Source organism: Urocitellus parryii, chromosome 6, assembly GCF_045843805.1.
Source record: "Urocitellus parryii isolate mUroPar1 chromosome 6, mUroPar1.hap1, whole genome shotgun sequence".
Taxonomy (NCBI): Eukaryota; Metazoa; Chordata; class Mammalia; order Rodentia; family Sciuridae; genus Urocitellus; species Urocitellus parryii.
In genome coordinates, this window is record NC_135536.1 from 76,382,113 (window position 1) to 76,404,704 (window position 22,592).

The 22,592-nt window shown below is 40.3% G+C and overlaps 1 protein-coding gene across 2 annotated transcripts in view; it reads right to left on the reverse strand.

The window, feature by feature from the left end:
* Samd4a (sterile alpha motif domain containing 4A) overlaps positions 1-22,592 on the reverse strand; it is a 210,143-nt gene that overhangs the window by 71,261 nt on the left and 116,290 nt on the right. For both annotated transcript variants that reach the window (XM_026384080.2, XM_026384079.2), the window contains exon 3: positions 17,692-18,210. In XM_026384080.2, coding sequence (XP_026239865.1) covers positions 17,692-18,210 — 519 coding nt within the window. The remainder of the gene's footprint in view (positions 1-17,691; positions 18,211-22,592) is intronic.

Sequence of the window (22,592 nt, forward strand, 5' to 3'; positions counted from 1 at the left end):
AGTCTACAGACCCTTGGCAACCAGGAAGAGGTTAAAAGATTCCTCTAGGAATGGGCTAGAAAAAGAATTACAGATGAAGATACACATGAACATCACCCCAAAATAGCCAGGCTGAGTTCTTATTAACCTAATCTTCCTATGGTGAAATCCATATACACAGGATCTAGTGTTTTCCCTTTAAATGAAAGGAAAACCAAGAATCAACAGATAACTGAGGACTGCCTCTCTCTTAGATGGAGTCTAAAACAAATAGAAAAAGAAACTCCAAAAACACATGAACAATGTTGGGAGAAGAAAACTCTAAAAATAAAATGTAATATGTTCAGCGAGGTTAGGAAAGGTTTTGCATCCATGAAACAAGAACAGAATGTCATATAAAAAGAAATATGCAAAGAACAAGAACTCTTGGATTTGAAAATATGATAGCAGTGGTTTAAAATTAGGTAAGTTTAGAAGATAGTTATAGGAATCACCCAGAAAAGAAGAAAACAGTAAAGTAGAATGAGAGAGAAAAAAAAAAAAACAGAAAAAGTTAAGGAAATGAAAATACCAACAGAGAAGAGCTGTTACCTGATTTAAAGGGTACTTGAAAGAGAGATGATAGGAAATAAATGAGGGAAAATTATTTTTAAAATTTAAGAAGAAGCACATGTTTTTAAACTGGGTTAGTTTGAAGGTAACCGGTACAGACTAGAATAGGAGGATAAAAAGATTCCAAGAAGAATATCTTCAAGAAAAAGATTATACTTAGATTCTGAGGGGATTTTTCACAACCACATATGGGTAGCACTCATTATCCATATTATTACCCTTATTATTATTTTAATTTGAGGAAATCAAGGCTAAGAGAAGTTAAAGCCTTTCTCTAGGACCATACAATTGTTAGTAGAATTGGGAACTTAAAACCAAGTGGGTCTGACTTCAAAGCATGTGCCCTGAACTATAACTTGATATGGCCTGAGACCTCTGGAGACTCTGATTTTGCTATCCATTATATTAGTGACCCTGCCAAATATGTGCCAGCAGCACATGTTCCTGAATGAACAGGGTCTAACAATGAAGAGAATGTGGAGTAAGGTGGGGTCATTTGTCCCAATTCTTCCTTCAATCCTAGAAACAGGGCCCCACCACCGTTAGATTTGGGAGTTGTAGATCCAAGTTGGGGCAATTCTGGAAAGTGAGACTCAGTTTTGAGCTTTAGGGCTTGAGGAAAGGCAAGCTTCTCCAGTACAGAAGAAAGTCCTCTACTTTTCTTGGTCATGGGCTTAGGGGTCTGGCTCCCAGTGAGACCCCCATGATCACCGTAGACTTGCTTAAGGTAGAAACTTTACAGGAGTTCCAAGGAGACAGACTTGGTGTTGGGATTCTTTTGATTCCTTATGTTGAAGAAAAATCTTGGAATCAAGCAGGTTTCTTTTAGAGTTCTGAATGGTTCAGCCAGCACAGCCAATGTGATTGACAGGCCTCAATCACACTGTCAGTGTAACACCCAAAGGAAAATCACTCTGGGAATCAAGAGCTCTCAGATTCAAATGTCAGCAAATGTTATGGTTTAGATATGAGGTGTCCCCCAAAATGGCCCATTCAGATCGCTACCAATCTGGATGATTCCAAGGGTTCAAATCTAAAATGATTGATCTAAAAGAGGGAGGAGCAGAGGGGGAAAGCTGTTTCTAAAGTTTACGTTCTCAAGGGAACTACCCCCAGCAAATGCTTCATTTCCTCCCTCCGACCATGTCATCTAAAGTGTCAGAGTAGTCTCACAGGGATTAATATCTCCAGAAGTTATCCAATATGATGAAGTGGAGTTTAAAAAAAAAAACTGATCTGCAGCCCAAAGCAGCCTCCTGATGGAGGAACCCTAGCAGCCCTTCTGCCTGGAGCTGCACCAATTTAAGAATCAACCCAAATTTCTTCAACCATAAAGAAGAATGAAATTATGGCATTTGCCAGTAAATTGATGGAACTGAAACTGTCATCTAAGTGAAATAAGCCAATCTCCAAAATCAAAGGCCTTATGTTCTTTCTGACATGCAATGCTAACACACAATGAGGAGTGGGGGAAGGAAGAATAGAAGTTCGTTGGATTAGACAAAAGGAAATAAAGGGAAGGGAGGGAGGATGGGAATAGGAAAGACAGTAGAATGAATCAGACATCACTTTCCTATGTTCATATGTGAATACATGACCAGTGTAACTCTACATCATGTTCAACCACAAGAATGGGAAGTTGCACTCCATGTATGTATAATATATCAAAATACACTCTACTGACATGTATATCTAAAAAGAACAGCAGAAAGTTCCTTGCTCCCAATCTATCGGAAAGGCAGGCCAAACCTCAAAGCCTCAGGTACGGTTGGGAAGAGATCTTTTCCTTTAGCCACTGAAGACCCGAGATGTTGATGTGAAACCCTTTACTTGTTCTGTTCTTCAAGAAAAAACATTCATTCTTTGTGCTGACTTTTCTAAAAAGTTTGTTCATAAAACTGCCAAGGACGGAAGGCGGCTGGCACGCAGACATGTAGACGTGAGTGGGGACCGGTCACGAGCGTGACCCCAGTATCGAGCTATCCCAGTCCAGCACGTGGAGAGCTTTTTTCTGGGCAACTGCTTCTCCAGTACCCCATCATTAGCCTGCTCTCTGAACAGCATACAGATTGAGTGGCTGGGGGAAGAGGAGCAAGAGAATAATTCCAGAAGCAAAAATTACACAGCTGTCTCTAACCAGAGAGACAGCAAGATCACCAACAGAAAACCGGCAAAGAACTGTGAGCATAAAAAGCTTCATATTTTTTCCCACAGTGTCACAGATCAAAAAGAAAATCATCAAGCAATGTATCATTCACTCACCAGACTTCCATTTTTTTTTGAGTATTGCCTATACCCGATCTTGACTAATGGTGAGCTATGCAATGATGCCCACCTTCATTCAGTTCAGGTCCATGATTGACTGGTCTCAATCAACATTGTGAGCTTCATACCCAAAGGAAAAACACTCTGGGAATCAAGAGCTTTCAGATTCAAAGTTTAGCAAATAATGCTTTGAGATTCCTGATGAATTTGGAGCTGCATTGCCCAAAGCAAGCAAATGTTCAAATGTGGCCATTTTTTACTCAAAGATGCCTTTATTGTATTTGTAGTGAGCTCTGACTTTTAAGTTAAAACTTGTGTATAATGTTCAGTTGAGGTATTAAGATTGTGTTGCTAGAATAGCAATGATCAAGAATACAAGTAACGATAAATGTTGGAGAGGATGTGGGGGAAAAGTTCACTCATCCATTGCTAGTTGGACTGCAAATTGGTGCAATCACTCTGGAAAGCAGTATGGAGATTCCTCAGAAAACTTGGAATGAATCCACCATTTGACTCAGTTATCCCACTCCTGGGTTCATACCCAAAGATCTTAAAATCAGCATACTACAGCAACGCAGCCATATCAATGTTTGTAGCAGCACAGTTCACAATAGCCCTTCAACAGATAAATGGATAAAGAAAATGTGATATATATATATACACAATGGAATGTTACTCATCCACAAAGAAGAATGCTATTATGGCATTTGCCAGTAAATGAATGGAACTGGAGAATATCATGCTAAGTGAAATAAACCAATCCCCCCAAAGCAAAGGCCAAATGGTTTCTCTGAGAGATGAAACCCCAGGTACAGTAGATAGCCAATAAAAATTTTTACAGAGTAAAAAAAAAAATGTTCTCTTTGATACATGGATGCTAACTCACAACAAGAGAGAGTAGGGAGAGGAAGAATAGAAGTTCATTGGATTAGACAAAGGGATTGAAGGGAAGGCATGGGGGATGGGAATAGGAAAGACAGTAGTATTAATCAGACATAACTTTCCTATCTTTATATATGAATACATGACCAGTATAACTCCACATCATGTAAAACCACAAGAATGGAATTTTAATTAGAATAAGGTTTACTCTATGTATGTATAATATTTCAAAATACACTCTTGTCACATATATGTAAAAAGAACAACAACAAAGATTGTGCTGCTAAACCTAACAGAGTTAGTGACAATATTGCAGGCACAAAATAATTTATTAAATAAATAATGATAAACATTTTTGAACAATGCCCTTTCTCACAGTCTAGTTCCCAATGGCCTAATGACTCCACCAAAATTCTCCCGAGCATGCTGTGGTCTTGAGCATTCTCCCACTCCACCCATGGCTGCAGACCCAGGCCCAGGCCTATTGCAGCCAAGGTCTCCTGTCAGCCTCTCTCCTTAGTACCACCTCTCTGGAGCTCCTGCATGCACCTGGGAAGACAGCATTCTCTGCATTTACAATCACAGCTGAGCAGGGCTTAGAGCTACCACCTGCTCCACCATCCAGCTTCATATTAAATGGGACTAGTTAAAAATAACAAAAGTCACCCAAATCATCTCAACACACAGAGAAGACCATGATACATACTGCAAAAACTGTCACCTGCAGAAATATTCTCAATATTTGTTATTTTTAAATACTTTATAGATTACTAACTTGAGAGAAAACCTCAGGAACTCTCAGATTTAAAGAATGACGGCCAGTGAAGATTCATTAGCAACTGGAGTGTTCACACTTTGATTTGCAGTTTTAGTTAATGAAAAAATAACTTGATTCTAAAAAAGGTGGTTTCAGGAAACTCTGGAGAAGCATACCCACTATATAAAATGACTCATCTCTATCATGTGTGCTTTTGCCCCAAATGACACTAATGACAGTTTCCTAATACATACCCTCCTGTCAGCCCTTTTCTTCTAAGGAAATTGAATTTCCAGGCTCAGCAGTGTGGGTTGCCCTAGCTGTCCACTGGTGCCACTCATAGACTCTTCTGGGCAAAATTCAACTAAGGGACACTCATCTAATTTTATTTTGACTTGGGTATAAAGACATTGTTTTGTTGTTGTTGAATCCAAGATGGTTGGTAGTTCTTGAGATAGCTTAAAAGCTCATGTCTCTACCTCCACTGTGGAAACGTTTGGGTTGGTGGTACACAAACAAGACCAGTAAACATTTGGAATTTTTATCAAGTCTCTTAAAACAAAGAAGATTCAAACAGTCCACTTTTCTTCCCAAAGGATCCCATCATGATGAAGCCACAAGCTCAGAACAAGAATGGCTTTCAAGTGGACAGTGACCTGGGCCACAGGTCACTGACCTGGTGAGCCTCTCTCATCATGCTTTTTTCTTTAAGAGGGTCCAATTTGTAATTATAGTGTGCTCCAGAACGTCACCAGCACTAAGGCCTTTACCAGTATCTCTTGTCAGTCTTTGTAAACACTAAAGACACATAATAGTGCCTTTACTGTATTTCTAAAGTGTTAAATCACTCATTTAGCATTACTATAAGCTAAATCACTGTCTTTTCCTTTAGGATACATTCTTTTTCCTCTTCTTTTTTCACTTATGTCTTCATGTAATACATACATACATACTATATATATATAAAACATATATAATTACATACTATTATATATAATGTACATATATATTTTTAAATAGTTAAGGCATGACACTGGCATGGTACTCACTTCAAAAGGCAGAGTGAAAAGTAATTCCCTCATGTGACCCCAGTCTACCACATGCCTGGTTCCATCTTCCAGGTAGGAGTTACTGGTATTCAAATTCTTTTTAAAATGAGAGAGACCAAAATCATACCAGATTTTCACTGAGTATGCAGTTAATGCTGCTGATAGCAGGTGGAGGGGTATCTCTTCTCACCTTCAACATATTTCACTCTCTGTCCACTCTATGCCCAAGAGAACTGGAGATTTTTCTAATACCCTGGAAACCTAATGATCCTTAAGTGTAATCCAACCCCATGCCTTCATAAAGAAGTAGAAGTCCCCAAGAGTTTCAAATCACAGAGAGGTAGAAACGGAGTGAATTTACTAATCCCTTGCCCTTTTCACTAGGATACATTATTTTTCTTCCAAACGCTCTGAACTCTTGGGACCAGTCACACTTTCCTGGCCGGTATCTATATGCATAGACTCATTTATCCCTTGTAAGTCTTATTCTGTTATTTAAAGATCATTTTAATAAATTTGAATAATCTTATACTTATTATCACTCACTTAAAAAATTATTCCTGTTAGGAATGGGTCACAAAGAAGCAACATTAACCAATTTTAACCTGTTCTTTATCCTTTCCTTTTAAAGTCTGATCAATGTTAAGGCATTTAGTAAGATATATCCCCGAAACCATCCTTAAGGGGATACTGGGATTTGTGGGATGCTAGGTCTTTATAGAGTTGAATCAAAGTAACCTGATTTCAATTTAATATATAGAATAGCTTTGTCATGGGGCTGCTCCAGGGATCCTATTCCCACCATAGTTACTTCAGAGCTGGGGCTGGTGGAAAAAGTTTCTTTTACTATGAACAAGTACAGCATCAACACAAATAAGGGCTCTCTCTTGTTGAGCATCTCCTACTGGGAAGTGCTTCTCATGCATTCTTCCATGAATCCACACCACCATTCTAAGAAGCTTGCTAAACTCGAACTTCACTCAGCCAACTTGTTTGAACAACCAGTGCTCTTCATTCCCTTTAAACTGCTTACTATGCTCGTGGCTCACCACCTCCTCCAGGACTGTAGTTTACTTGGGCCCTTCTGCTATCACCAGTTGACTTGCAAGTGTACCAAGAGTCCAATGAATTTGTTCTCAAAGCTATTTATGCTAGTTGTATTTGTTGTAAACAATTTTGAAAAGTTTTACAGAAACAATGATGTATGAGTTAAAATGTCAATTTTTTACAAGAAATTAGTTTTAATGCATGAAAACTTGCTTAAATGCTTTATAAATATTAACTTTTTTTTTTTGCTTAAAAATTTCTTATTGAATTCTATAAGAGAAAATAATAAGCTAAGTTATAAAAAGAAAAACCAGAATCTAGAGAAACTTTTTTGCTGTGATTGTTTTTTTGCAAGTATCTCCAAATTTCCATTTTATTTTAAAGAAGTCAGAGGTGATAATCCACTTACCGGTATGCTTTCTTCAGGAAAGAGCAACCTTTCAGAGGCCCTTGTCTCAAAGAAAGGGCCATGGCCCTATGCAAAAAGACTATGAATAGTTGTATACACTTAGTGTTTTACACTAAAATAACATGTCTAAGATCTTACTCCAACTACTTACACCAACTACTCACCCTGATCAAGTCAACTAAGAGGCTTTCTGCCGCAGTCTGGCTGGGCACAAAAAACCGGGAGGTCACCAGCCAGTAGATTCAAGCAGTAGATTGAACAGCCACTAGATTCAAGCAGTAGATTCAAGCACGAACGAACTTTATTTTTCAACCCACGCCAACTCCCCGAGAACCCGCGAGAACTCCACGGGAACTCCACTGGGAACTCTGCTGGAATTCTCAAAAATAGCGGGCACCTGAGGCAGCAGGTGCTGCCCCTTCTGGCAAAATGCCAGGCCCCATCTTGACCTGGTTGTGGCTCTCAACAGCTTTCCTACTGAAATTTGTTCCCCATTTTATAGATGAGGAAAGAGGATTTAGAGGTCCAGTAACTTATCTATGGCTCCACCTAGTTATTTGGTGGAGCTGGTCTTTAAAGCTAACTTGCCTGACTCCAAAGCCATGTTCTTTATTGTTGATACTGTAAACTTGAATATCTAAAATGCCACTCAGTCTTGTAATTCCCACTGCTCTGGCTTAGGTGGGGCTGTCTCCCCTGACCCCAGAATTTCATGTGTTAGAAGTTCAGTACCTCAATATTATCGTAGGAGATAATATAGGACCTTTAAGAGGTAGGGCCTGGGTTAGGGATATAGCTCAGTTGGTAGAGTACTCGTTTAGCATGCACAAGACCCTGGGTTCAATCAATCGGCAGCACTACATGAAAAAAAAAAAAAAAAGATCTGCACCTGGGGAAGTATCCATTAAAGGCAATAAAGTAACACATTAAAGGCAATAAATGCTTAAAAAGAAAAAAGAAAGGTGAGTCCTAATAGAAGGTCTTTAGGTCAATTGAAGGAGCTACCCTTGTAAAGAGATTAGGGTAGTTTTCATGTGACCCAATGTCTTTTTTAATGAAATTAGCTTGTTTCATGTGTTTTATTACAGTAACGAAAAGCTGACTAATACAATTTGTGTGTGTGTGTTGGAGATTGAACCCAGGGCCTCATGCATACTAGGCAAGTGCTATATCACTGAGTCACTTCCTCATCCCACAAATGTCTTACTGAAGTCAAGCAGAGGATTAAAGTATAAAATAACCCATTATAAACTTTTGGCCCCAAATGAGTTTTTCTGGACGTTTCTGAAAGGATATATCTCAGCGAGGTTAGTTGTAAAACAAAACGCTCAAGAAACCCTTGTTCCCTCACAGACTCTACTAACCCTAGCATCATGGAATTGGTTATGGAAATGGTCCAAAGAGCCTAAAGTATGTTGGAAGTTTTGGCCTTTTTCAAACTCACAAAAAAACCTTTTTAGCATTTTCTAGATTTTTAGAACCACCTGCTTTTCTTGCTTTCCCATTTATTTTCCTCCTTTCTGTTTCTGGTGGGGCCCGAGGGTCTCATGTGTTGCCTAAGCTGGGGCTCAAACTCACAATCCTCCTGCCACTGCCTCCTGAATAGTTGGAATTACAAGCATGCACTATCATACCCCGTTTTGCTTCCCCATTTCATACCCTTCTCTCAAATATCCTGATACCTATACGTTTTACCTTATATGATGTTAAGTGCTGAGTGGGGAAGAGGGGATGGTAGGAATGATATTTGGTGTGTAAGAGGCAGAAAATATAGCCCAAAGTAATAGTAATTACTGCTACCAAGACTTACCCTTACCTTGACACGTGAAACCATGAAATTCAGGGGTTTAATGTGCTTGATATTAAAGATATCAAAGATACATATAAACTACATTGAAAACACATCTTTCTTCAGTGTAACTTGGGTTTGCCCCTGGAAATCTTTAAACTGAAAAAAAAAAAAAGTAAGCAAATGCAAATTTAAAGTTTTCCATTTGTTTGTGGAACAGCTGGTGTTAGAACATGACTCTCAATCTTGTGAAATAATAGAAATCATAATAAGACTATAGAGCTCAAGATGAATTTTAAAGATGCCGTCTTGTTCATTCCCCCCCCCTCCTCCCCTCTATCAGGCTGGTCCAGCTTGAGGAATTTATTCCAGCCAGAATCCATCCTATTTTTAAAGCATGGTAGAGAATGAGAACACAACGGTCTACCTCTGTAGCTCATCTAGTGTTTAATAACCCTCGCTGTCATTAAAGTCTAAAAAAATCCTCCCAGATGGGGAAGGAATGACACAGCCTCATGACCCAAGGTGCACACAGCCCATAGAGATCTTTCCCTTTTCCCAAGCAGTGGGATCTCTGGTGTACAATAAGCTAACAGGCTTCTTGCTTACTACAGTGTTTTTCTGACTGTTCTTCCCCAGGCCTAGAAAACAAACAATAGGCATTAGGAAGAAAAATAGGGTCCTGTAAAACCTCTGGACTCTTGGAAAAGGCAGAAGGTTTCATCTGTGTCAATGCTGGGTCCTCTGAGACATCCCCCCCAAGCCGTCTTCACAACACAGTATGTATTAGGAAGGCCGATGCCATACTAAAAAAAGTTTCCCCAAAAGGGAAGGAAGCTAAAACTAAAAATATATCATGCCAGCTGTTGTAAATGCTTTTCTTTGAAGAGCAAATGAGGGGTTAAGGAAATAGTGGAATTTTTCAGTTACATTCCAGGTTGGCTAGATTGTGGGGAGGAAGAAATTTTCCACCAAGAAAGAAAGTCTGTTGGTGAAAGACAAAATAATTACATGAAAATTTACAAGGAACTCCAAACTAGACTGTGGCCCTGTTAGGGTGAGGGAGGACTTGCAGTCAACAGGACAGAACCAGGGTCTTCAAATCTTTATTCTTCCTTTTCAGTCTCCAAAGGCCACTTGCAAAGCCCCTTTTTTTCTTACTAGGGCTGCCTAAAGCAACTGTCTCCTGTCCTCTCTTGAATACCTGTATTCTAATGGTTTCTTGCAAAAGCTGACTGGAATGAACTCAAAATGGCTGGGGGACTTGTAAGGAAAATGGGCAGGGCAGAGGGAAAAAGAAAAAGAAGTTAGGGATCCCTGAAAGAGCTGGCCTTGGCTGCCAAAGGGGACAATGGAAATGCAGGATTTTTTTTTTCAAGGTACAAATTAGGGGGATATTCACTTGTATCCCTCTCCTCATCAGCTGAAATGGTTTTGTATCCCTCTCCTCATCAGCTGAAATGGTTTTGCTTCAGAGGTTGGCTGTATAGGTTCTTATAGACATCCCTTCCTTAAGTGGAAGGACTACCCAGGAAGGTCCCTAACAAGAACCATCATTACCCTCCCCGCATTTATGCACATAAAAATCCAGGTACCAGATGCCCCAAGTAATTTTTATTAACTCTCAATTTTGAAATAATTATAGATTTACAAGAAATTTCAAAGATACTACACAGAAAATTATCATGTACCCATTACCCAGCTTCCTCCAAAGATGACATATAATCACATTGCATTATCTAAACCAGGAAACTGACATTAACACAAAACAAGTAACCAGACCACAGGCCTTACCCAGATCTCAGCGGTTTTTATCTACTTTTTTTTTTTTGTATGAACTTAGGTATAACTCTACGGCATTTGACGGCAGGTATAAATTTATATAACTACCTATACCTCCCTAGTCAAGATCATAGTATGTTTTCAAATGTCTATTGGTAATAAAAATTATTTGGTAAAATTAGTCACAAAAAGAATAAAAATAATAAAATGTCATTGCCTACTAGATTAGAGGAGGGCATCGGTTGGGAAGGGTATGAGGATGGTATGAGGAGAAACTTGAGAGTGAAATTGATCAAATAATGTTACGCACATGTATGGATATGCCACAACGAAACCTCTATTCTGTACAATTCTTATGTGCTAATAAAAAATTTAAAAGTTGCTGCAATAGATTAAGGCAGAAGGCTAACTGATCAATATTTAGTGAAAACATTTAGAGAAAATTTTGCTAAATATTTAGTGAATTCCTAGGGACACTTTCTCGTTTATTTTGGAAATTCATTATTTTTGTGAACATCTGTCTAGTGAGCCCAGGAATTTATTAAGTCCCTACTGTTTAGCAAACATTTACGGCAGTCTGGGCAGACAGGCTTGAATTTGCATGCCGTCTCTTATTGAATTATAGTGGCTGCCTAGGAGGGCATATTGAGGGGATTCTGAGGCCAAATCTGGGCTTAGCAAGAAACAGCCATTATCTAACAGAGAAGCTTTACCATGGGAGAGGGGCTGTCGAATGCATGCTGGGAATGTGCCATCTCCAAAATTTCTGTGCCTTCTTGGACCACACAATGTTCTGGGTGTGTTGGGAAAGAGGAATAAAGAAACACAACCCCTATCTCTAAGGAGTTCATGATTGGGAATGTGCAGGTTCTTCATCAGGAGCCTGTGAGACCAGAGAGATCCAAGGTGTTGGCTGACACAAACATTACACAAGGTTTGGTCAACTTTGTTTTAGCCTTCACAAGTGATTCCAAATATAGGGTGCCTAGAACCTGGCTGAGCATTGCTAGGTTTGCTTCCTGTTTGAAGTCTGCTTGTAGAAAAGTAAACCATTCATGAACACTAAGTGTTTCCCAGCTTTCTGAAGTGCTTTCGGAACTCTCTGGTGTGGAGGTCAGCACCACCCCACCTGCCCCAGACTGCCTGTCTGAACCCTTTCTACTTTTCACTGGTAAATCTGGACATGGAAAAAAAAATGAATGGAGTGAACTTGTTTCTGTTGAAATCATTGCAGTACTTGACTCTTCCCAGTATTCTTTACATTTCACCTTTAAACACACTGACCTTTGCTAGCCCAGCATGAGGAAAGAACTCAGAAATTTTGGGTACAAAATGATTCCAAAGTGTTCCATTTGATCTGCCTACTTTACAGATGCATGGTCCAGTTTAGAACCTTAGTATTTGTTTTATTAATCTTAATAATACTTAACTTTTTTCTGATAAAAAGAATGCATTTTAAAATTTCTGGTACCGTAGACCATAAAAAAGTGAATTAATAACAGTACTCAACCAACATACTGTTTACCACATACTGGGTATGATTTGAAACTCTTTAAGTAATTGTTAACTCATTTTAATCCCTTTAACCCATGATGTGGGCATGATTGTTATGATCATTTGATAGATGAGGAAACAGGCACTGAGAGGCTGAGTCACCTAACCCTTCCTAGTTGCTTTTGCTCCTTTCCTTTCTTTTCTAAAGCCTTCAGGTTGAAGTGTCAGGCTCAGAGTCCTTGGCTTTCTTCTTTATATCTCAGCCATGGTAGTCTCAAAGCTTTCAATACCACCCTTTGTGCTGATAACCCCCAAACATCTATCTCAGATTTGTCCTCTCTCCCACAACTACATATCCATGTATTCAGCTGCCCGCTCAATACCTCTGATTCTCTATCAGACCTGCCAGACTCATCACACAGGACACTGAGCTCGACTAGATCAAGACTTTCCCCCCCATCTTTACTGATAGCAACATTGTCCTTCCAGTTGCTTAAGCAAAAAGCTCTGGGACTCATTCTTGAATCCTCTTCTGCATGCCTATTTATTCTTCAGGGAATATTGTTAACTCTACTTTCAAAATATTTGTAGACACTGGCTGCTTCTCACCCTCCTACTGTCACCATCCTGGTTTGAGCCACCATTGTCGCTCGCCTGCATCTCTGCATCAGCCTCTTGGCGGATCTTCCTGTTTCTGTCTTTGTCCTGGTACAGTCTATTCATAGCACAGCAGCCAAAGAGATCCCCTTAAAGGTGAGTTAAGTCATATCACTCATCTGCTGAAAATCCTCCAATAGTTTCCTGGTTTACTGAGAGAAAAACACAGAATGCTTGAGTTGGCCTGTACTATCCAGAAGAATCCAGCTCTCCCAGCTATCTCTCCACCCTTTCCTACTATGTTCACTTCACTAATTCCCTTTCAAGCATCAGTCTTCTTGCTTTTCCCCAAATAAACCAGGCATTCTTTTATCTTAGGATCTTTGCTCTAGCTTTTTTCCCCTGCCTGGAATATTCTTTTCTGTAGATACTTGGCTAACTCCTTCAACTCCATCAAATCTCTGTTCACGTATCACCTTCTCAATGAAGTCTACACCGTGACCACCCTATTTCATAAGATATCCACCTTACTACTGGGTCTGATCCTTATGCTACTGTTTTTCTTATTTCCACATCACTCATCAATCTCTGATGACCTGTATGATTTACTTATACATTATAATTTACATCAGTGGACTGCTAAGCTGCACCAATGATGGCAACTTTGCCTTATCACCTGGTATGTCCCAAGTACCTCGAGCAGACAAGACCTATAGAAGGAGCTCAATAAACATTTTCTAAGGAATGAACACTTAAGTGAACCAATGATGTCCAAATAAGTACTAAATCTGAATCCTGATAATTCCACCTAGGACACTTCCAGGATCCATTCCTTCTGCTCTGTACCTGCTCTCATCCTAATGATACTTTTATTATTTCACTATTGAGTTTTTGAAACCCACTGACTCATCACTTACTACCCATCTGGTTTTGCCCACAGATGACCAACTCTGTGGATAGCACTGCTCCCATGCCTGGCCTCCTTAGGGGCTTTCATATCCCTTCCTCCACCTACTTTCATTGCTTTCCTTTGCTTCCACTTCATGAATCTTTCCTTTCTCTTCCCTGTCTCCCAATCCTACCTGCACACTACAACTCCATCTCTCTGCTCACAATGCATATTCCAACCTGGAGTGCCACCACCAAAATACCCGTCCCTCTTTCCATCCTAGCCCACTTTCCACTTCCTCTTGCAAAGGTTCTCTTGACCCTCCAGTTCACAAGGATCTTGTGCCATCTCACACATTCACAGTGCTTACCAAGAAAACCTTATGGTTTGAATGTCTCTCCTGGAAGTTCATGTGTTGGAAACTTAATCCCCAAACCAACAGTAATAAGAGGTGGTACCTTCAAGAGGCAATTGGGTCATAAGGGCTCTGCCATCGTGAATGGATTAATGTCATTATCATGGGAGTGGGTCTATTACAGATGTGAGTTTGGCCCTCTTGTGCTCTCTTGCCAAATGATACCATCTACCACAATATGCTGCAGCAGAAGGCCCTCAGTAGACGTGACCCTTCATTCTTGGACTTGCCAGCCTCCAGAACCATAGCCAAAAAATTTATTTATAAATTACCTAGTATTTGGTATTGTTTCAGCAGCACAAAACAGACTAAGTTAGACGCCTCCCCCATTCAACTGAAACTAATCCTACATCTCAGAGTAGCTCTTAGAGTATCATTTCTTACTACCATTTTATATAACTCTTTAATTGTTACATGAAATTTCTGTGTATAATAAGTCAGGGAAAAGGGAATATTTAATTTTTAATTGTGAGACTGATAAATCTTCTTTCTCCAGTTATATGATAGGCTCCCTAAAAGTTAACATAGTGCTTTAAGCTTCCTAGGGATTCAAACAGTGCCAGGCACACAGTAGGTAGACAACAAGTGTAGATGGAGGTAGTCAAATGATTTTGAATCTATACAGGGAAGAATCCACAAATGCTAAGGAACTTTGTTGAAAGTACAACCACCAAATTGGGGGAAAGGAGTGGAATAAACCAACATGAAAAACTAAAATACAACTATAAGGGGATGGCTTTCTACTTAATGTACATTAACTGTCATTTTTATGGCTGATAGAAAACATGCAGCACTGATTTTAGTTCTTGTAATAATGTTTTGTACAGATATTCTTTTACACTTTGAGGGAAATAAGAAATGTTGTTCTTCAGTGCAGTAGAAGTAGTTGTAAGTCTAAACCATTTTCTATGGCTGTGGAATGGCCAAAAGTCACAGCATCTTGAAGATCCCTGGACTACAGGTGGCCCCTGACTCACGAGGGCCAGACTTCATGATTTTTCAACCTCATGAAACATATGCATAAAACCATTCTGTTTTTCTCTTCTTAGACAGTATTTAATAAATTACAGAAGACATTCAATACTTTATTATAAAATAGGCTTTGTATTAGATGATTTTGTCTAACTATAGGCTGCTGAAAATGTTCTGAACACATTTAAGGTAGGCTGGGCTAGGCTAAATCAATCAATCAATAGGTTAGTTGTACTAAATGCATTTTTGAATTATGATATTTTCAACTTATGATGGGCTTACTGGGACATCATCCCACTATAAGTTGAAGAGCATTCATACTCTGCCATAGCCCATGCCCAGGGAAAGGTGCTCTTATCAGGTGACCATCAGAACTGAAAACAAGGGCACAGACTCTGCTTATCAGTGTTAATACTTTGCTCTTCACTGTTTTCCCCAGTTTCTTCCATTTATTTATGTAACAAACACCTATTGTGTGCTTATGATTGCTGCTCTGCCCAGGGTTGGGTATATATATATATATCCCTTATTAATTTAGCACAACCCTCAAAGGTACATATCATGAATGCTCCCAGTTTACAAGTGGAGACCTTGTTCAGAGTGGTTAAATAACACAGCCAAGTTACAGTTAGTAAACTGCAGGTCTGGGATTTGGACCTTGAGAGGGCATTGACACCAAAGTCCTTGTTCTTTCTACTTTGTCAAGTTGCCTCTCAGGAGCTTAGTGTGTGTTTGATAGAGGCACAAGTGAACAAATGACCCAAAGGTTTGCAGTTTTGTTGAACACAACTGAACCACCATAGACCATGCAGAGGAGTAAACAGTGACATTAACATTATGTTAACGAGATAGTAAAATTCAACATTGATATGGCATAAGTGTTTGAAAGAAACTTTCTGGAGAGAAGATCTGAGATCTTTCATCTCCTTTACTGATATTTTTAAAGAGGGCTCCAAAATCTTTATTTTTCCAGAGGAAACAATCTAGCCATTTGTTAAATCTGCAAGTTCTTTGTCACTCAAATACACTATACAGGGGTTCCAGGGTTAAAAAGGCAGGTCAGCCATCTATGAACTCCCTTCCCCTCCACTGGGCTGGGTAGCCACAGCAAGGAATAAGTGCCTGGTTGACTGACTCCAACCAGATAACCATCTTGCAGATGCAAAATCTCAAAACCTGTCCAGGAGTATATAAGTCAGTTGATGAAAATGCATGTTGGCCCCAGACTAATTTCAAGACAAATGAGATAAAACTGAGCCCCTTAAAACATAAAAGACCAGTTTAAAGAGAGAAGGCTGCTCAGAGATTGCACCTCTCCCAGTTATCAAAGAATTTTGTAACAATAACTTGACCCCTTTGCTGACCCAGGAAACTTGGGCCAAGAGACAGTCATCTGCCCACATGTGTCTGCAATGATATCTGCAGCCATCACTGTCATCACACCAAGGCTAGTGAAACTGTTCTTGCTGGATTACTAGCCTGTGAAAGACATTGACTGCCATCGAAACCTTTTACATAATAAGTTAATGATGCACTCATCACCAAATTCCCCAAATGCTCAAGTTACCCGTATCTAAATGTAAAAAGAGAAAACAGAAATTTTCAAAAAATCTCTTGTAGCAATATCAATGCAACATCTTCATTATTTCCTTGTGTATTTAACTAAGGTACCATTTTCAATTAATGTTGTTATAATTCAACATTCTTAAGTATTTGAGATAGCCCTTGAAAGAGGCTCCTTAGCCAAAGATTCAAGTGGAGGTAGAGGTCCAGAGGCATCCCTGCTAACTTTTTAACATTCTCATGTCTTTTAATTGGGGGTTCCTGCATGTCGACAGGCACATCAAGTCTAACCTCTTCCCCAAGAAAGTTATCTGAGTGGTAGCATTGTCTTCATGGTAATGCATCAAGGAATACACTCGATGGTAGCTGTTTTCTTACAAATGTGGCTTTATATGGGCATGAATGGTAGGTTGATCACTTTGCTTGGCCTAGGTGGGAAGTCACAGAGAGGACTCCTGGCCCCAGTGCCCGGCTATAGGCACAGCACTTGGCTTTCATGGCTAAAAGAACAAAGGGGCTCTCCTCTGCTCTGCCCTCCCACAGAGCAGTTCCTGACCCACCTCTCCTAAGATGTTAGATGGAGTGAGAAGAAGCCCACAGCATTCACACCAGGCCGCAGCACAGAGCAGCATTCTCAGTTAGCAAACCTGCTCTCCCTGGTGAGGAGCAGAAGTGGCCCCAGACAACTGGGGAATCAAACCAGGAAATGCAAGGGTGGGGACATTCCAGGGTAAAATTTTTTAAAAACAAAAAATACATATATAAAGAAAAGAAGATGCATGAAGCCACGAGATTGGCTGGTTAACCATGGGTTAGAGTCAGGTTTACAGGATCACAGTAACTCAGTGTCTCAGTAGATCCCCAAACCTCAGAGTGAAAGACATAGGTGAAAGGCATTTCTACTTGTGGAAAAGAATGTTTTCATCTTTCACCATTTATATTCTCTGTCTTATTTCTTTATTGATCGTCTGTAACCCAAATTTGGACAACCCATCACTTTTACCTGCTCAACATTTTCATTTCAAAGACCAACAAATATGGGGTCCAAAGAGCACTTTCCCACAGCCAATTCCCATCAGCCCTTCTCTCCCAGGGTTACAGGGTACTCAGAGCAGACACTGTCAGCAGGACATGCCACACACAGCAAGTCACCAAACCAGAGAGCATTAAAGGACTTCCAGGGGACTTACTTGTACTGGTACTGGTTCCAATTGTGTTGATTGTGGTGGGGACGGATGAGGAGGAGTAGAGGGGCACATGGCCATTCTCACACCCCAGGCTTTTGTCCTGCCAGTTGGAGGCATTGATGCAAATCCCAGAGTCCCGAGAGTTCTGCCACCCGTTGAGCTTGTCATCAGAGTTCTGTCTTTGGTGATAGTAGTGCGTCTGCCCATAATCCACAGAGTCCGAGCGGCCTCGGCTCTGGCCGCCGAAGCTGGTGGAAGTGCGGTCCTCCAAGTGATTCAGCCACATGGCTAGAGCACTGCGGTCTTCCAATGAAGTGGCCGGATGTATCAACGCATAGGACAGCAGCTGTCTGCTCTCCTCAATGTGCTGGTTGTGTTCAATAGAGTGTGCCAGGATTTTGGGCAGCAGTTTCATATACTCTACTTTTGCGTCGAGGTTTCCTGGCTTCAGCAAAGGCAGGTGAGTTAACAGGAGGGAAATCACTTTATCCTTGGATTCTTGTTGCCATTGGTTAATGATTCCTGCAAAGGAAAATACACAGGGCAAATGAGCAAATACACTCACAATGACACTAAACACCATGCTCTAAATTTAGAGAATGTCTATGGATTAGAGCCCCAATCTATGCACCCTGGCTAAATTTTTTGCAAAACAATCTGTGCATCAGATTGGTGAATAGACCTCAGATCTCCAGGGGTCAGATACTTCAATGAAACACAGATCAAAAATTCTGAGATGTTTGGATGCTCGATCTCATTCTCATTCACATCTCCAAAGAGGTTATATAATGTTGGTCCAAACAAAATTTACAGCTGTTTTCCTTAGAAAATTCCTTAGAATTTTCCTTGAAAATTCTAGGCCCACCCCACAAATGGATGGGGGATAAATCTAAGAAAATCTCCATAGACAAGCCAGTAAAATCAAGCACCCCCATACCAGTGTCCTGGAGGTGCAGGTTGCCTCTCTACCCCCAACTCTCTTGAGAAGAGGTTTTAACCCTGGCAAAGGGATTTTTGTAAAATAAGTAAAACTTCTGACATGGGGAAATCTATCAGGAAAAGGACGGACTTCCTCATCTTGGTGCAGTAAGACTGCAGCTTTCTCATGAGAAACTGACTCAGAAAAACAACTATGGACTCAGAGTAGATGAGTCACAGATCCAAGACTCAGGTCTAGTGGCACCTCTGATCCCACATACTAAATAGATTATTTTTCTTTATGTGAAGGTCTGTTTGTTTCTATTGTAGTAAAATACACATAGCATTAACATTTTACGTGTACAGCTCAGTGTCATTAAGTGCCTTCACAATGAAGTGTATCCATTTCCAGAAACTTCCATCTTCCCAAACTGAAACTCTGTTCCCATTAAACAATAACTCCATTCTCCCTTCTCCCCAGCCCTGGCAAACCACCATTCTATTCTGTATCCTGTCCTTATGAACCTGACTACTCTAGGAACCTCAGACAAGTGCAATCAGAGTGTTTGTCATTTGGACTGCCTTATTTTGCCAAGCACCATGTCCTCAAGGTTCATCTATGTGAAGATCTGTTTCAAGCACACTCACAAGGATATCTCTTGTCCCCTCCCACTCGAGACATAAGCAACACACTCTGTCTTGATTGGCTTTTGAGCAGTGGCTTATTTTGGAAGCTGGGCAGTCCTGTGGGCTGTCACACAGTATATGCAGAGGTAGAAGGGGTTCACATACCCGTAAACTACAAATGCATTCACCTGTACTGAAAGGCCTCTTCAGATCTCTGGAAAGAATGTTTTCAAAGAAACTTACGGTGCTACAGCTGGGGTCTTGAATGTCTCCCAAAGGCTTATGTGTTAAAGGCTTATCCCCATGATGCTATTGGGAGATGCTGGAAACCTTTAAGAGGTGGGACCTAGTAGGATATTTTCTGGTCATTGGGGTTATGCCCTTGAAGGAGATAGTGTGACCCCATCCCTTTCTCCTCCTCTCTTTTTGTTTCTCAGCTGCCATAAGGTAAGCAGCTTCCTCTACCATTTGCTCTGGCCATGATGTACTTCTTTGCCACATGTCCTAATGCAATGGGACCAACTGATTGTGGACCAGAAATTCCAAAACTGAAAGACAAAATAAACCTTTCATATTTTTAAGTTGATTACCTTAGGTATTTAGTTACAGTGACAGAAAGGTCTCTAAAGGGGCATGGTCTTTGGAGTCTGGCAAATCTGGGCAGAAGTCCCAGAACTGCCACTTGGTTTGTGGTAGAAACTTAGTAAGTTATTTTGCCTGAGTTTCAACTGCCTTGTCAGTCAAGAGTGACCAACAACCTCTTCCCTCTTCATGCTCTTGGATTAAATGAGATAAAGTTTCAAAAGAACCAGTCAAGTACTTGAATTGGAAAAAAATTCCTTCTATTTGTCTCTGCATTAGCCAGAACCACATTAGAGTGATGTAGGTGATTTGGAGACCAAGTTTTAAAAATAATTTAGAGAAAATAGACACCACCCGGGGGAAGTCATTAAAAATTATCAAAAGTTTGGAAAGAGGTAGAAAATAAAGCTGGGTGCAGTGGCATGTGCCTATAATCCCAGTGGCTCAGGAGGCTGAGGCAGGAGAATCACGAGTTCAAAGCCATCCTCAGCAAAAGTGAGGAGCTGAGCAACTCTATGAGAACCTGTCTCTAAATAAAATAGAAAATAGGGCTGGGGATGTGGCTCAGTGGTCAAGTTTTCCCCTGAGTTAAATCCCCAGTATCATAAATAAACAAACAAACAAACAAACAAACAAATAAATAAATAAATGACAGCATAAAAAAGAAAAGAAAAAGGTTAGAGAGACAGGAGGTATTGAGTGTATAATAATATGAAAAGATGCTCAACTCTTCAAATGGGGATTTCATTAACTATTTGAAGTTGAAATCACCAAACTGAAGCAGGTGTGGGAAGTTAAGATAGGACATGGAGAAGAACTGAACTACCAGAACAATAAAAAGACTCAGAGGAGTCACCAGGAAAGAGTCCCGGATTTCTGTCTTGGTGGTTTGAATACTAAAGACAGATGATCTAGAGTAGCATTGTTCAATAGTACTACGATGTGAGCCATACACAGAATTTTAAACTTTCTAGTAACCACATTAAGAGTAAAAAGAATGAGCTAAAATTAATTTTAATGATATATTTGATTTAATCTAATATATCAAAATATTATCATTTCAATGTGTTTTACATGTAAAATTATGGAGCCATTTTACTTTCTTTTGCTTTATATTAAGTCTTTGAAATCCAGGGTATATTTTATCACTGACAGCACATCTCAACTGAGTCCAACCATAATAGCGGTGCCCAGAAGCTTGGTGGCTACTGAACTGGCCAGCATAGGCTGGAGATATTGGATGGGAAGGCAGGCGGGAGGCACAGATGACCTCAGGAGGTCCCTCCCAGCTCCCTAGCTCTATATTTAGCTAATGGCCACTGGACACAGGACAACCCTCATGCATTCTACTAGGTACAGCCTCTTTTGTAAGCAGCTCTGGGAGATGGAATCAATTCTAATGTTCTCATGCATACCTTGTGTGCAAACACCAGGCATGTTTTAAATGCTTAAGATGAAGAAAAAATCTATTCTGTAAGCCCAAGTGTCTAAAGAGATACTGGAGAGAAACAAAAGAGGCCAAGAGAAAGGTAAACGTATTATAGGTCAACCATGATCAGAGGGAGCCAGAAAACGTGTACATTTAAAAATGAAATTTGGGAACAGCCTTTAATAAAATTGCACAAGGCTGAGGAACTTTCTAGCTTTCTGCTAGGTCATGTCTCTGTTTGGATATTTTACCTGTTCACAGAAGATCAGTCTGAAAAAAAAAAATTAGGAACAAAAACAGAATGTAAATAGGACTCAGAGTACAAATTAAGCATATAACTGCTCCCTGCCAGGGATTAACCTGGGGGTCACAGGAGGAAAATATACAGCAAAGAGGAAGGAAAATGAAAGACTGCTGGCCCTGGTCCCTTCTAGAATTGAAATGACTGTATTCTGGGGACAGGGATTGGATGGGCTGTGACATGGTCAGGAAGACAACTATTGCTTTTGTTTACTACTTCGGGAACATGAAAATAAGGTGGCCTGCTGAGGGCTAACCACACCTACTGGATCAAACCATTTCTGCTTTTGCTACAGCTGCCATTGCTGACTGCTAACAGCCTGAGTGTTTTTTATGTGTCAGGCACCCTTCTGCACCCTGTGCATTTAATTACTCATTTTAATCCTCCCTGGAAGCTTGTGAGGAAGGTCCTATAACTAGTGTTATTTTACAGATGAGTACCAGAGGTGTAAATGGGGCAAATTACTTGGCCCAGGTCCCTGGGCTAGTGAAGTGGCAGAATGGAGGTAGGCAGATAAGCTTAAAACTACACAATGGCTATCGTGCTAGAGTGGTCTGGCCATAAGCTATATTTAAAGTGCACATATATGTAGTAGTTATAATAATATTAATATAAATATATTAATAGAGTATATGGTTCAGCAAAGGAGTTGGCCAGCCAAAGAAATGTAGAAAAAAGCGTTACAGAGATGATATAGATGATACTCTCTGTGGTTTTAAAATATGCCTGCAATTTCTTTGATATTCCTCTCTTTGAAAGGTAGAGTCTAATTTCCTGCCCTTTGTGTGCAGGCTGGATTCAGTGAGTTACTTCCAGTGAATATGACAGTGTGGAACTTCACAAGTCAGGTTATAAAAGGCACTGTGGCTTTCACCTGGCTCTCAGACTACCCACTGGGGGAAAGCCAGCCGCCATGTTGACAGACCATTCTAGCAACCCAGTGGGGAGGTCCTTCTGGTAAGGAATGGAGTATCCCAGCCAGCACCAGTCTTGCCAGCTATGCAAGGAGCCCTCATGGAGGCAGATTTCTACCCCACATACACCTTC